Here is a 14472-nt window from a genome sequence, read left to right as displayed (position 1 = left end):
AAATTCTGTTGAGCAAGAATACTTTCAAAAAAGACATGTAAATAGTTTGTTTTCATTATTAAACAAAAGTCAAAGGAAGTGAACAGAGGAAAAATCTAAATCCAATCAATATTTGGTGTGACCATCCTTTGTCTTGAAAACAGTATTCCCAGGAATCCTAATTAGGGGACAGGGAGGGAAGCACGGAACATGGGGACTATCATGCAAAGCAAGAACACACTCACTCCACCCCCCACATCTACATTTAGGACCCCCTCCCAGCTTGCCTGCCTTTGTTGGCTAAGGAGGAGGCTCATCCCTGTTGGTCTAGAGGCTGGTGACAGGTCTGTTCTGTTGCTCCCTCCCAGTCATAACATTCGGCCTGCATCTGAGCACCAGGAAATGATGTCATATCGCACTCTCAGGCTCAGCATATGCTGATGGCCACACTTACTTCTATCAGTCCCTGCATGTACAGTTGATTGAGGGACTGATCAGTGGGGTGAGTGAGGGCCTGCCGGCTCAACAGTATACCTGGCCCAGGGGACAAATGCCGCTTCAGGCATGTAGTGAAAGAAATGCCTAGTCCATGGGAATAGGTATTATTGGCACTTTCAATTACAGGGTCTATCCATTATTCCATTTTAGATGACAACACTCAGCCAAGCACAGTGCTCAATGACAATTGTAGTGGTCTAAATATGTTGAAGAAATGCAATGAGTGTGTAGAGAAAAATAGTATTTGATAAAATGAAGTGGCATATAAATGGGAAAACATGCAGATGAGGGCATTTTACAGATAGTCATGGGAGTGGAAAAGGGCACCCAAAAGTCACTTTTCATCAGCGATGTTACTATTTCATGGGTGTGGTTTTGAAGGGAGGAATATATAATAGGTAGTAGACCTAAATATGCTTGACTCATGAATTAGCCAGAGGGTAGCTTCTTGCTTGATGCAACTGCATAACAAGTGCGGCCAGCAAAGATTTCTGTGGCGCTGTAATGATTGTAAACAAATGTTTGCTTTCATTGTATTAGCTTCATAGTTTGTGTCTATACGCTATGTGAACAGCATATTTGTGGACAATTTTGATGTCTTGTCTCCAATCTGGTTTTGTTTAGAGGCAAAAAATGGTGCTTTTCGCATAACAACTAGCACTTACATAGATCTGTACTTCACAAGGCTCTTGTTGTCCTTCTATTTATAGTATGTGGAGAAAGTGCACTTTGCAAATGACATGAGCTCTTATAAGATGCAAATCCCTGCATACAACTGATACAATAAGTAATATTTGTCTACTTCTACTAAATGCCCCTTTTTAATATGACAAATACATTTACTTTAAATGAAGCCACTTTGTCAACTTTTTTGATCCTAATGACACTCATAGTTCGGTATGATGCACAGAACGATTAGCTAAAAATGGCAATAATAATAATGCAGAGGTAGTCTGAGTATACCTTAAGTGTTAATGTAGTTTTTTTTATTTTAGAGATTACCAGGGTGCATGTTAACAAAGACCTAAATACAGTCTTTGCTCACATCGTTTATTCAATAGGATGGGAATCTGCTTCCAAATAATATGCAGCTTTGGTTCTGAACCTCTACACAGAGACCAACCTCTCAGCCATCAATGAATCCTTTGTTTGGAGCTTTCCATCTGTACAATGTGAAAAGGAGACACCGAGAAGACTTGTGCAGCCATTAATGGTTGAGTCTTTCCAGTTCACAGAACCAGTGTGCTTTCCCTGGCTGCCTTTTTCTCAGGTTACAGGTTACTGGGCTGTTCTCCCCTGTGCATCGTCAAATTACTGTGCTGAACATTTCAAGGTCTGCCACATACCACACATTTACCAATTTCTAACAATTTCAGCTTAAACAAGTTTATTATATATTATGAATAATAGAGATGTCAAGGGTAGGTTTATCAATATAAGTATGTAATAGTACATACAAGCTTTTCTGTGATCATTTTCAGTATGATTTATCTTTTATATATCCCATATGTTGTGTGACATTATCAATGGAAAAAAGGTTTAAAGATAGCACCCTTATTATTTTCACAGCACTATTTAATGCCTTTTTATGAAATAGACTCTCTTCTATTTTTTGTATTGCTTCCAGTAAGTTCCAACTTTTGTTTCATAATCTTCTTCTACTTTGACATTTTACTTCAATGTACTAGCTTTAAAGGGACATTCCAACAATATACATTTTATGATATGATAGCCAAGTGGTTCCATTACATTTTTGTGTTGCCCGTTGCAAATGCATGGGGGAATTTTGCAGAATCCACTCATATGCATTTGCCTTTCCGCCACCTCCGGCTATTTGCCATGCTGGACATGAGGCTAGGTTTGTCATGTAGGATCTCTTGACAGGTGACACACTTGCCGCCAGTCACTTGGCTCAGCATGTGTTGCAGGGGACTCTGACAAGACTCCCATGCACATATGTACAAACCACTCACATGATGTTAGAGCTGTAAGCAGTCAGTGGCGTGAATCTTTAGACCAAGAGGGCACATTCTGCTTCGTTCTGGAGCTGCCTCATCTCTCCAAGATAAGTAACCCCTTTTTTTGCGGGCAAAATAAATAAGTCTGGGCCTGCTTCAATACATAACATTTAAAAATGTTTATTTGTTAACAAGCTGTTAATTATGGAAGGAGGCATTGGGAGTTTTATTCAAAATTGATGTTTTAAAATAGGGCATTGCATGACAATGAATGACTTGTCATTCTTCTATACTAAGGAGATTCAAGTAGCTTATAAAGGTGACATCATACTTTTACACAAGGAGCTGCTCTGTTGTTAACATTCCTACATTTAAGATAAATCATCAGGGAAATACTAAGCAGATAGTCCTCTGCCAAATAAATGTCCTAACAGTTTAACCTCCAGAACTTAAAAAGGCTAATATAAGGTTTCCCTATGTTTCCTATTGTTCTGGATTCTGCAGTATAAATTGTATCTTATAAATTAGTAGCACTGAAACATACTTAGTATTTGCCAAGTGGTAGTAAATATTATAATTGTAAATAAAGGTGATATCAGCAGCAGAAAAATGTGAACATTAAGAATTCTTACCACTGTCTTTGGTTGCACTGTTGTTTCATGCAATAGTTTGCATGAAACAATTTTACTAGACTTTATGTATCGCAATGCTTCAGTAAAGCTTTTCTTATCCAGATGCATGTTTCTAAAAATATTTTAGTATTTTATATAATATGTATATCTGCGTGATTCACAAAAAAAAATGCAATGAAAGATGATATGCAAGACATTATACAACTCTGCAGGGTTTATTTATTGAAGGTGAGTTGTAATTTCAGTTAAAAAACTTTACCAAGAGCGGCCTCAGGCAAATTTTTCTTTAAAAAAGCCTGAGCTGGCCCTGCATAATGCATTGTTCGGTGAGTTGCATTTTAGAACTCTTTGAATGTTTGGACATTTAAAATTTCTTGTAACCAGTTCTGGACCAGTTCTCTGTGTTTTTCAATTTTTAGCAAGTTTGTAATATTTAGGATTTCAACATTATATACAGCTTACACTTTACAAAAAGAAACTGATACATGATTTTTTTTTTCCAGTTCAAAGTCAGATTTTCATAATTGTTTAGTTTTAAGGTTAAAAAAAAAGCTAAAACAGTTGCTCATTATTCTCCAGCATTCAGCAAATTAAATCATCAAAGTAACAGATTTGTTTTCTGATAAATCATAGCCAGCCTTTAGTACATTTGTCAAATATATGACTTTTTTTTCTCCTTTTAATGTTTTCATTCTTCTAGATATCAGGAGCTGGTTGCAAAGTATGGAAAACTGGAACCTTTGGCAGAAGTTGACCTTAGGCCACAATATAAAGCAAATGTTGATATTCACTTTGCCGAAAAGGTGGAAAGAATGAGCATTCGAGTAGACCAAACTGTTGCCGAGTTCAAGAAGCAGCTTAAGACTTTGGTGCCGCTATCTACAAACAACATGCGGGTCTATTATTTAGACCATGAAGCTCCTTTTGGGCCAGAGGAGATGAAATTAAGTACACGGGCCTTACATTCATACAACGTTCGTGATGGAGATAAATTTTACATAGAACCCAAAATTAAATGATCATGCCTGCTTACCCTTATATGAACATAACAATATGTATATTATACCTGTAATTTGTTTCAATTGCTTTTATATATAAACCTGCACCTTGTCCCCAGTAGTACACATTTAATTTATTTTAACTAATTTCTTTATACAAACTAGCACCTTGGGCTCACTACTGAGCAGTATACCACTAGGACTGCATTTGGCGTTTAATGGGATAACAAAATGTATACAGACCATTCTCCTTACTTGACGAATGAAAGGGTACATTCATCCATACTACAGAATGTCTCTCTATACGTGAAAACAAAGTTGGATGACTCAGGCCATATGCAGCAGTGGTTAGCAAATGTTTTGCTATTCAGTACTGTAACCACTGGACTAGCAAATGCAGAATGCTAGAATAATGTGAATTTTGACCTTCAGTCAAAAATTCAGATTTTATTGTAAGGGATTATTTCCTCTTAAATTGATGGATAAACAAGTCTTATTAAGTATTTTTATTTTAGCATTTATAATGCTACTTTAGGACTATATATGCATATTGATTTTATTTAACATACACTCTTACCATTTCTCTCAGTGTTTAAATGAAAGTTATATTTTCACATACATATCTGAAGTACCTTAAGATATTGTAAACCATGAAAAGGGAGGTGTTGTCACAGTTTAATAAAATACAGCGCCAGACATGTCAATCACAACTTAACAGTGCAACTTGTAATGCTTTAAAATGAGTGCAAAAAAGACTAATAATAATCAGTAAAAATTAACTCTACAAAATTAGCTTGATATATTAAAATACTTTTTTTGTTAATACCATTTTTGTCTTTTGATTATATACGTAAGTTAGCTTTAAAGTGGCTTTCTTTGGAAGGATCTCAAGGTTTATCTGTTGAGGCACTGGCAAAGTTCCCTTTTACTTATCCTCCTAATGTCCCTTTATCCCATTCTGAACTCTTACATTCCTTTTTTTTATTTTGTTATATTTTTTGTATTCATGGTGAAAAGGGGTTCACTAGTGAAAATTAATCATTTAATCTTTTTTGTCAGGTTCTGTTTTTTTTTTCCAGCTTAACAAAAACTAAAAACAGCAACACTTGGAATTAAGCATTTTCTGCTGAGGCATCACGTCAACTCTCATTTCACTCTAAGAGGTCAAAGAAATAAGTTCCTAACCTGTTGAAGACAAATAGTGTGATTGAAAAACACAACAACAACAAAAAAATAACAGATTTACTTGAAAACCAGTGAGCCTTTGACCTTAGCATGCTGCAAATATTCCATAACATGAATTAAAGATGGGTGTAAGAGTCCTCGCTCTGGCACTCAACATAAACAGAAGCCCGATTCATCTTGCTATTTTAATGTCTAAATATATATATCATTAAATATAGAAGGAGCCTAGAGTTCTGCCTGCTTTAATTGGCCACTATAACATATCTCCAAAAGTAAATAAAACTAAGTGTGCCATAATTTTGAACTACACTATGTCCAAAGCAGCCGTTTTCAGTCCTATTTGGCCTTCTGATACACTGAAAAAATGTCTGGTGTGGCCGTACTCTGCGAGAGTATAAAAATGTAATGTGTGGCTGTGCATGTCCAGCTACCAACAGCACGTATATAATTTGTTGGCTTTAAAGTACTAGGGCAACTTTATCATCCCCAGTCTGGCCCTAGCCATGTTGCATATGTAAAATGTAAAATCTATGTAGTTAAGGTAATGTTTCTCCAAACAAATGCATTTAACATGAAGCAGTAAGAAAATGTTTTTTTATGCAAAATCAAAATAAAAAAAAATTAGAAGGCATTTTGTATTCTGTGATTGCCATGCCGCTACAGATCAATAATATTCACACAAAGAAAAAGGCCACAATTAGCTCATAAATATTTTGATAAATAATGTTTTAATAACATATAGAGTGGACTTGGTGTATATAGCTGGAAATAAAATCTCCAGAATTTGTTTACTTTGTTCAGGTAACATCCTTTGGATATGTAACTTTGAGTAGTTATTAATAGCATTATTCAAGGTAAGTAATTTTGGAGGGTAAAATTGGAACCTACATTCATATTAAGATCAATTTATAATTATTGGAAAACCTGGTAGATTTCTTTAAAATATTAGCTCATTATTCACCAACGTAAGCTGACTAGCAATTCAATTTCATAACACTAAGGGGTTGTAATGCTACATTTCCACAAAACAAGCACCTAACACAAAGGAAGTAATATTATGTCCTCAAGTATCTTTAATTGGTAAGGAAAACCCCCAGGCCACATTGCTAGGTCCTCACAGATAGTAACAAAGCAAAACCCTATATATATATATATATATATATATATATATATATATATTTCTATATATATATATATATATTTCTATATATATATATATATATTTCTATATATATATATATATATTTCTATATATATATATATATATATATTTCTATATATATATATATATATTTCTATATATATATATATATATATTTCTATATATATATATATATATATATTTCTATATATATATATATATATATATATATATATTTCTATATATATACATATACATATATATACAGCTTTGTATGTTTCTGATTACAGGGCAAACATTAGAATGGGAAACTCCGGCCATCATATGCACTTTAATGCATGTGATAACTGTGTGGACCCTTTACATTTTCTTGCAAAAGCATGTTGGTATTCTACAAAATCCCTTGATCTGCATTTTCCCCTTTCCCCACTTCTCAGCTAAATACTGTGCAAGAGATTTATTTGGCCAAACACATCTCCCTGCACTTGATTTACTTACCTCTAGTCAGCTTCAGCGATCTCTTTGTGCTGAGGGCATGGTCTGTTTAGACCTCCTTGCCTTTGTGCAGCCATGGAGAATGAGGGTGGCTAAAGAATTGCCACTTTTGTGACATGTCAGTGGCTTTTTTATCCGACAGTGCCTTTTTTATTTTATTTTTTAAAGAACATAAAAAACATTTTAGCAGGATTGCCAGCTACACCCTTCTCAAAAGAAGGGTAATTTCTTAGTGAGGGCCATTTTGGCAAGCGGAGCGGAACATGGTATGGAGTTGGAACCCGGCAAACCCTTTTCAAAGTATTCAAGATTACGACGGTCTGTGAATATGGTGGCTGGGTGATGAGCCCCCTCTAGAAGATGCCCCCCACTCATGCAGGTCCAAAAAGATCCAGTAAGATGAGCACAGATACACTAGTAAATCTTTGTTTCAGATCCTCAAATGCTTGTGGAGCATGAGTTGTCTATGAGAAGGGAGTATTCTTTTTTGTATCCTGGACAGGGCCGGCCCTACAATGGAGCCGAGTGGGGCAATTGCCCCAGGTAGCACTTTGCCGCCCCAAGCGTTTTTTGTGGGGTTTTTTTGGAGCGGAGGAGAGAGAGGGGCGCTGAGTGGTTTTCGCTTACCCGGTCGGCGCCCCCCTCTCTCCTCTGTGAGCCCTCCAGCTTGGTCTCGGTGCCGGCTTGTAATGCTGAACGCCGGAAGTGACGTCAATTTCCGGCGCTCAGCATTACAAGCCGGCACCGTGGCAGAGCAGGGAGACTCACCGCAGGACTGTTTAACGGTAAGTACAAAGGGTGAGGGTAGATAATGGCGTCGGCCAAGTTTAAAATGCCTTGGGCCAGCCCTGATCCTGGAGAAGCCATAGTTTAAGGATGAAATATATGCTGAGTCCGGTTTGCAGGAAGACGCAATGAAGATTTTTCATCAGCACCGTTTATGCAATCGTGCCCAGAAACAAGCCGAGATCGGGGGTATCAGAGAGGTAGCAGTCCGTTGAGCGAGCCGAGGTCAGGGTATCCAGAAAATAAGCAGAGTTGTTTAGCAATCCGGGGTCAATAACGATAAGCAGAATACAAATGCAGGGACTAACAGAGGAAATATACGAAGTGACCAGCAGCAGGTTTTAAATGTTCCTGGGCTGGATGACATCACTGGGAGCGCTCCACAGACAGCCTCTCGATAGCAGAAAAAGGGGCGCCGGCCAGATGAGTGAGGACGCGGCGGAGGACCGACCCGCCGGTATTCCGGTGAGTGGCTGCGGGTCGGATGCTGACAGATCCCCCTCCTAAGGCGAGACCTCCAGATATGCAAAGGGCCAGGATGATCAGGATGTCTTGAATGGAAAGCATGAACCAATGCAGGAGCATGCACATCTTTCGAAAGTTCTCATGATCTATCCACTGCCTCATAGCCCTTCCAGTGAATGAGATACTGTAACTTTTTTTGTGTATTCTAGAATCCAGTGCCTCCTCCACCTCATATTCTTCTGCGCCGTCCAAAACAATATGTTCCGGTGGGGAGATCTATCTTCCCGGAAACCGATTTTCAACCTGTGGTTTTAATAAAGAGACGTGGAACACTGGGCGAATTTTCATGGTGCATGGGAGACATAGCATGATGGCTAACGGGGAAATTATCTCGCAGATGGAATAAGGAACGACAAATCTCGGTCCCAACTTCCTTGTGGGACCGGATACTTTAAGATGTCTAGTGGATAGCCATACTTTGTCCCCAACTTGATACATAGGTGCTGGAGATCGGTGCGAATCCGCAAACCATTTGTAGTATTTTAATGTGTTACGAATCTTTGTGTAAGTATGCGTGAGATTGCGTACATGTTCTGTGACAGAGGGAATGGTACTGAGGATAGGGGATCCCGGAAGCATGGAGGGGTGGTATCCGTAGCAGGCAAAAAATGGAGACATCTTAATAGAACTATGAATATGGGTATTATAGGCAAATTCAGCAAGAGGAAGAAACAGCCCAATCATCCTGCAAGTATTGTTCCAAGGTTTGGTTTATATGCTCGGTTTGACCATTCTTTTGTGGATGAAAGGCAGTAGAGAGGCAACGTGGAACATGAAGTTCCTGACAAAAAGCCTTCCAGAAATTAGAGGTTAATTGCCCCCCAGAGCCAAAATTTTGTGCGCACAATATGCTTCTACAGTCCATATAAAGTGAAGTTGGTGGAGCTGCAAAAAATCACATTGCAAGGGGGTGGAGCTATATATTTCTAACCCTTTTGACTCCATGGTCTATTTTAAAGGTGAAATTCTCATTGCAAAAGTTAATTATGAGCGAATCACGGGCGGGGGCTCCAGGCTGCATAAAGGATCAATATATATATATATTTTTTTATTTTTTTTATTGGGAAAAACTGTTGTGCGCAGGGGGGGAACCTAGAGTGGCACCCCCCACACACACTTTAAAACTGCATAGTTCTGTCATTAGGCAACCATTGACAGGGGTACAGCATAACTGTCATAATTATATGCTAAGGCAGACATTGACAGTGGTGTAGCATAACACCTATCACTATATACTGAGGCACACATTGACAGTGGGGCAGCATAACACCTATCACTATATACTGAGGCACGCACTGACGGTGGTACAGCATACCACCTATCACTATATACTGAGGCACAACGCGTATCACTATACATTGAGCCAGACATTGCCAATAATGCAGCATAACCCCTATCACTATATACTAAGCCAAACATTGAAACTAAGCTTAAACATCCATGCTATCACACACAGACTCACTCACAAACATTCAGCATAAACTACAGCATAACATCCCTCACTCTCACACACTTATTAATCCACTCTCACTAATGTTTTCCTACCTTTCCTCTGTTAGTTACTTTTCCTCCTCCGCTTCATTCTTCCTCTTGACTCTTCTTGTTCTGTGTCCTGTCTTTCTGGTGCATTGAAGGTGGTGGGCGTGGCTTCAGTGCTGTGCACCGGGATATGACATCAAATCCTCTCTAAAAGTTATGTGCATGCGTACAAGCGCGTCGGCTTTACCATTGCGGGATCCTGGGCGATATGTGATGTGCAACTGAAATGATGAGAAGAAGAGTGCCCATCTGGCCTGCCTGGGCTGCAGATGTTTGGCTGTACGCAGATATTCCAGATTTTTATGGTCAATAAAGACAGTGACAGGGTGAATTGCTCCTTCTAAAAGATGTCTCCACTCCTCCAAAGCCTACTTAATTGCCAATAATTCTCGTTCTCCTACATCATAGTTATGTTCAGGTGGAGTTAGAGTCCGGGAGAAAGCCACTGGATGTAGTTGATCATCATTCTCTTGGCGCTGAGATAAAATAGCTTTGACAGCCGAGTGAGAGGCATCAACCTCCAAAATGTATGGTTTAAAAGGTTCCGGAAGAGATAGAATAGGGGCGGTAGTAAATTTTCTCTTTAATGTTTCGAATGCTACCTGAGTGGCCGGAGTCCAGTGGAAGGCAGAGTGTTTGGACACAAGCACAGTGATTGGTTGGACAACATTAGAAAAGTCTCTTATGAATCTCCGATAAAAGTTAGCAAATCCCACGAAGCCTTGGACCCCCTTACGGTCAGTGGGCAGAGGCCATTGTAAAATAGCTGACGCCTTTTTAGGATCCATCTTGACACATTTGGGGGATTGAATAAATCCCAAAAACTCCACAGTAGAGGCCTCAAATACACATGTCTCAGCTTTGGCATATAACTGATGTTGTCTCAGACGGTTAAGTACTATTTGTACATGCTCTCGGTGAGTGATCAAGGAGGAGAAATAAATGAGAATATCGTCCAGGTAAATAATAACAAATTTATTCAGAATATCCCGAAATATATCATTTATGAAATGCTGAAATGTGGCAGGTGCATTGCACGAATGGCATGACCAAATATTGCAAATGACCATATCGAGATCTGAAGGCCGTCTTTCATTCGTCCCCACTACTTATTCTCATGAGATTATAGGCGCCTCGTAAATCAATTTTTGTGAATACTTGAGCTGTGCGGCATGATTCATCAGTTCAGAGATCAACGGAAGAGGATAACGATTCTTAATCGTTATGTTGTTTAATTCTCTGTAGTCTTTAACTCCCCACCCTTCTTTTTGACAAAGAAGATGCCGGCCCCCGCAGGGGAAGTAGAGGGCCGTATAAAACCCTTGGCCAGATTCTCATCAATATAGTCTTCGAGGGTGGAAAGTTCAGGTTCAGAGAGAGGATAAATCCTCCTGAAATGAATGGACTCTCCAGGAAGAAGATCAATCGGGCAATCATACGGGCGATGAGGAGGCAACATATCGGCTTTTTTCTTTTCGAATACATCCAGAAATTGATGATCCCGCGAGGAATGATGATGGATAAGGTATAATGAGCAGTTAGACACAACATTGGAGAGGATAGACATTTATTGGTACAAAATGTTGAAGGAAAGGCTAAAGTCCTTGATGACAGGGTTATGTTTACGACGCCATGGGAGACCCATGATGACAGGAAACGTGGGTGCTGGGACTATGTCAAATTGAAGAAATTCTTGATGTCTGTCACCGATGAAAACTATTAATGGAATGGTCTCGTGGGTGAGGGGGCTGCCATCGACCAATTGGATATGGATAGGGTTTGTTTTCACTTGCGGGAATCGCCCAGGTTTTGGCTAGATCCACATACAAAAATCACCCACTGCCTCCAGAATCATTAATAGCAGACAGGCAGATAGGCCCGTTATTTCAGTGCAAGGAAATAGAGATGGATAAGTGGGGTGTACAAACTTGGGGTGATATAAGTCTTTTTTGGCTATGGATGGGAGATATCTTACCATCATAATGACGGTGACAGTTGCGGCAGTCCTTAAATGCATATCCTGGTTTACCACAATAGAGGTACAAGTTCAGTGATCTGCGTTGTGTCTTCTCCTCAGGTGTCAAGTGACCTCTTACAAGGCCAATTTGCATAGGTTCCTCGGTAGAAGCAGGTGGCGGCTGAAATGATGCCAAGAAGCGGGCGAAAAATGGAGTGGAAGACGTGGACCCCGGTCGGCCTTTCTTTCTCTCAGGCGGCGGTCAATCTGGGTAGCCAGGTGGGTAAGTTCATCTAAGGAGTTGGGAATACCGACGCGTGCCAACTCATCTTTCAGGGCATCAGATAACCCTAGACGGAATTGATCCAGTAATGCAGATTCATTCCACGTGGTCTCAAGAGATATGCGGCGGATTCTGTGATGTATTGCTCTACAGGACGGCGTCCTTGTATAAGGGCCCGTCAGTTAGAAGTAGAGGTGGACACTCTGAATGGATCCTCGTACATGGAGTCCAGAGCTTGCAAAAATTATGCCCAAGACTCCAGGACTGGACTCTGGGTATGCAGCAAATGATGAGCCCATAGCTGGGTTCCTCCTTGAGCAGAGATATCACTGTATGGATCCTGACGTAGTCAGTGGCATACGTTTGTGGCAGGCTGTGGCAGAAAATTTGTCAGGGAGAACCACTTGAGGTTCTAGAGCCGCGGCCCCCTCCTGGTATGTTAACAGGTGGATTACCCGAAGCCGAAGGAGCCGACTGGAGGAGTTGAATTAAGCAACCTGCAGAGTAAGAGCGGATATAGCATCATATAAGCCTGCATCATATAAGCCTTTAGCAATCCGGGGTCAATAACGATAAGCAGAATACAAATGCAGGAACTAACAGAGGAAAGATGCCAAGTGACCAGCAGCAGGAGCTGCTGGGTTTTAAATGTTCCCGGGCTGGATGACGTCATCGGGAGCGTGTGCCACAGACCACCTTGCGAGGACCGACCCACGGGTATTCCACATAGATGCCACCACACAGGAATCCAACATGTCACATAACATGGAATTGAGGAAATGTTGGAACATGGCTGGGGCATTGCAAAGACCAGGTATTCAAAGTGGCCATATCTGTTTTGGAAGGCACGCTCATCCTTTTTTTGTGTTCTGACAAGGGTGGAAGCCACAAGAGGTCAGTTTTCGTATATATGTTTGAAAAACACAAAGACGGTCCATCGGGTCAGGTATCAGAGGGAATGGGTATTTATTATTATTTTGTTCCCTGACATCCACACGGTGATGGAGGCCTTCATCCTTTTTTCAAAACAAAAAGATGCCTGCTCCTAGAGGCAATGTAGAAGGCCAAAAAAGCCTATACAGAGGCTGTCATTGAGGTATTCCTTTAGAGTGGCTAGTTCAGTCTCGGAGAGTGAGAATTTTTGTCAAATATGTATTTAAAGTGCTAATAGTTTGTAGGTATCAGTTGTGATCGAATTTTTTTTATGTGTACTTGCAGGAATGAACAAGACAATGTTGATGACAGTAATGGAAGGGAAAAAAGTAACTCCTACCACGGACAATTTAATTACTGGATCGTGATTGTTGAAGCCAAAGTACTCGCAGGGTAAAGGTAAAGAGATATGATTAGACCAAATTGAAGCGTATAATTTCATGATGTTATGTTAAAGTAAGAGTTTCTGAAGGGACTGGTACAAACTGTATGGGATCCCCATCTACCAAGTGTGCCTCCAAAGAATGAGTCTTAAATTGAGTAAGAATTTAAAGAGAATTAAGCAGAGAGATGTCCTCACGCCATGAATGGTTTCTTCTGTAGCGGCTAATGGTGCGGCCTGGACAGTTGAGTGAATAGACAGGGCTGGATGAACAGACGGTCTGGTTGCTATGGCTTATGCCAACCGATATTCCTGAAGTCTCTGGTCCATCTGAGTTTTTTGAACCAGGTACTTCCACATGAGTCAGTTCATATTTTTAAAGTCTTGGACAGACACAAGTAGAATTGATGGAGTAAAACTGGTTCATCTCGTCTGGTCTTCGTATTCCGCGAATATTCGCCCGTTCCTGTCTTCTCTTCGGGCGAAAATATTCGTGGACATTCTTTGTGTTCGGTTTTTTCTTCGTTTTTTTCCGGTTTTGTAGAAGGGATTTATATGGGGTTAACGCGGTATGGACTACGCAGCAGCTCGTATGAGCAACTCTATTGGTCGCCAGCAGGGGTACCCTTCGTGTACGTTTTCATGTTCGCCCGAATACGAATGCACAAGTCTAGTAATCATGGATGTCAAGAGGCCACCCCTTAAGCATGCTGTATGGAAAATATTGTTTCATATTCAAGACAATGTACAAATTGACTTCTGAAATGTGTTAAAATACCTTATATCACTATTGCCAGTATTTTTCAACAATAATGTCGGTACTAGCAATAATTTAAAATCCTGCTTTAGGAATTCTGATGTGTTTTATATATATGTGTAAAACAATTCTGCAACTTTGGGTCTAAACTGCACAAATACAGAATTTGACTATGTTATTACATTATTTTTTATAAAATACAAGTACTTCCACAGTGTTAAGTAGCTGCGCGTTAAATAAAATGGATTACCAAAGACAGAATAAGGTGTATTTAATCATCTTGTATTCTTAGAGCTAGCAAAAATAGTGCAAATGCCTGTTTGGGGGGGGGGGACTATTTCAAAGTTCTATACTTCCTTTCTTATAAAATGAGATGAAAAAAGATAGAAATCAATTTGCTAGATTGTTTTTGCACAAAAAGACA

At 39.8% G+C, this 14472-nt stretch overlaps 1 protein-coding gene across 3 annotated transcripts in view; it reads left to right on the top strand.

Moving 5' to 3' along the window:
• The window catches only part of TBCEL (tubulin folding cofactor E like), a 41477-nt gene extending 37291 nt beyond the window's left edge, over nucleotides 1–4186 (top strand). For all 3 annotated transcript variants that reach the window (XM_053452345.1, XM_053452343.1, XM_053452344.1), the window contains exon 8: nucleotides 3768–4186. In XM_053452345.1, the coding sequence (XP_053308320.1) occupies nucleotides 3768–4086 (319 nt within the window). In that variant the 3' untranslated portion in view covers nucleotides 4087–4186. The remainder of the gene's footprint in view (nucleotides 1–3767) is intronic.
• Nucleotides 4187–14472: the final 10286 nt, after the last annotated feature.

Source organism: Spea bombifrons, chromosome 12 (genome assembly GCF_027358695.1).
Source record: "Spea bombifrons isolate aSpeBom1 chromosome 12, aSpeBom1.2.pri, whole genome shotgun sequence".
NCBI classification, from domain to species: domain Eukaryota; kingdom Metazoa; phylum Chordata; class Amphibia; order Anura; family Pelobatidae; genus Spea; species Spea bombifrons.
The sequence above is the reverse complement of the archived record's forward strand: the minus strand, read 5'-3'. Positions and strand labels throughout refer to the sequence as shown.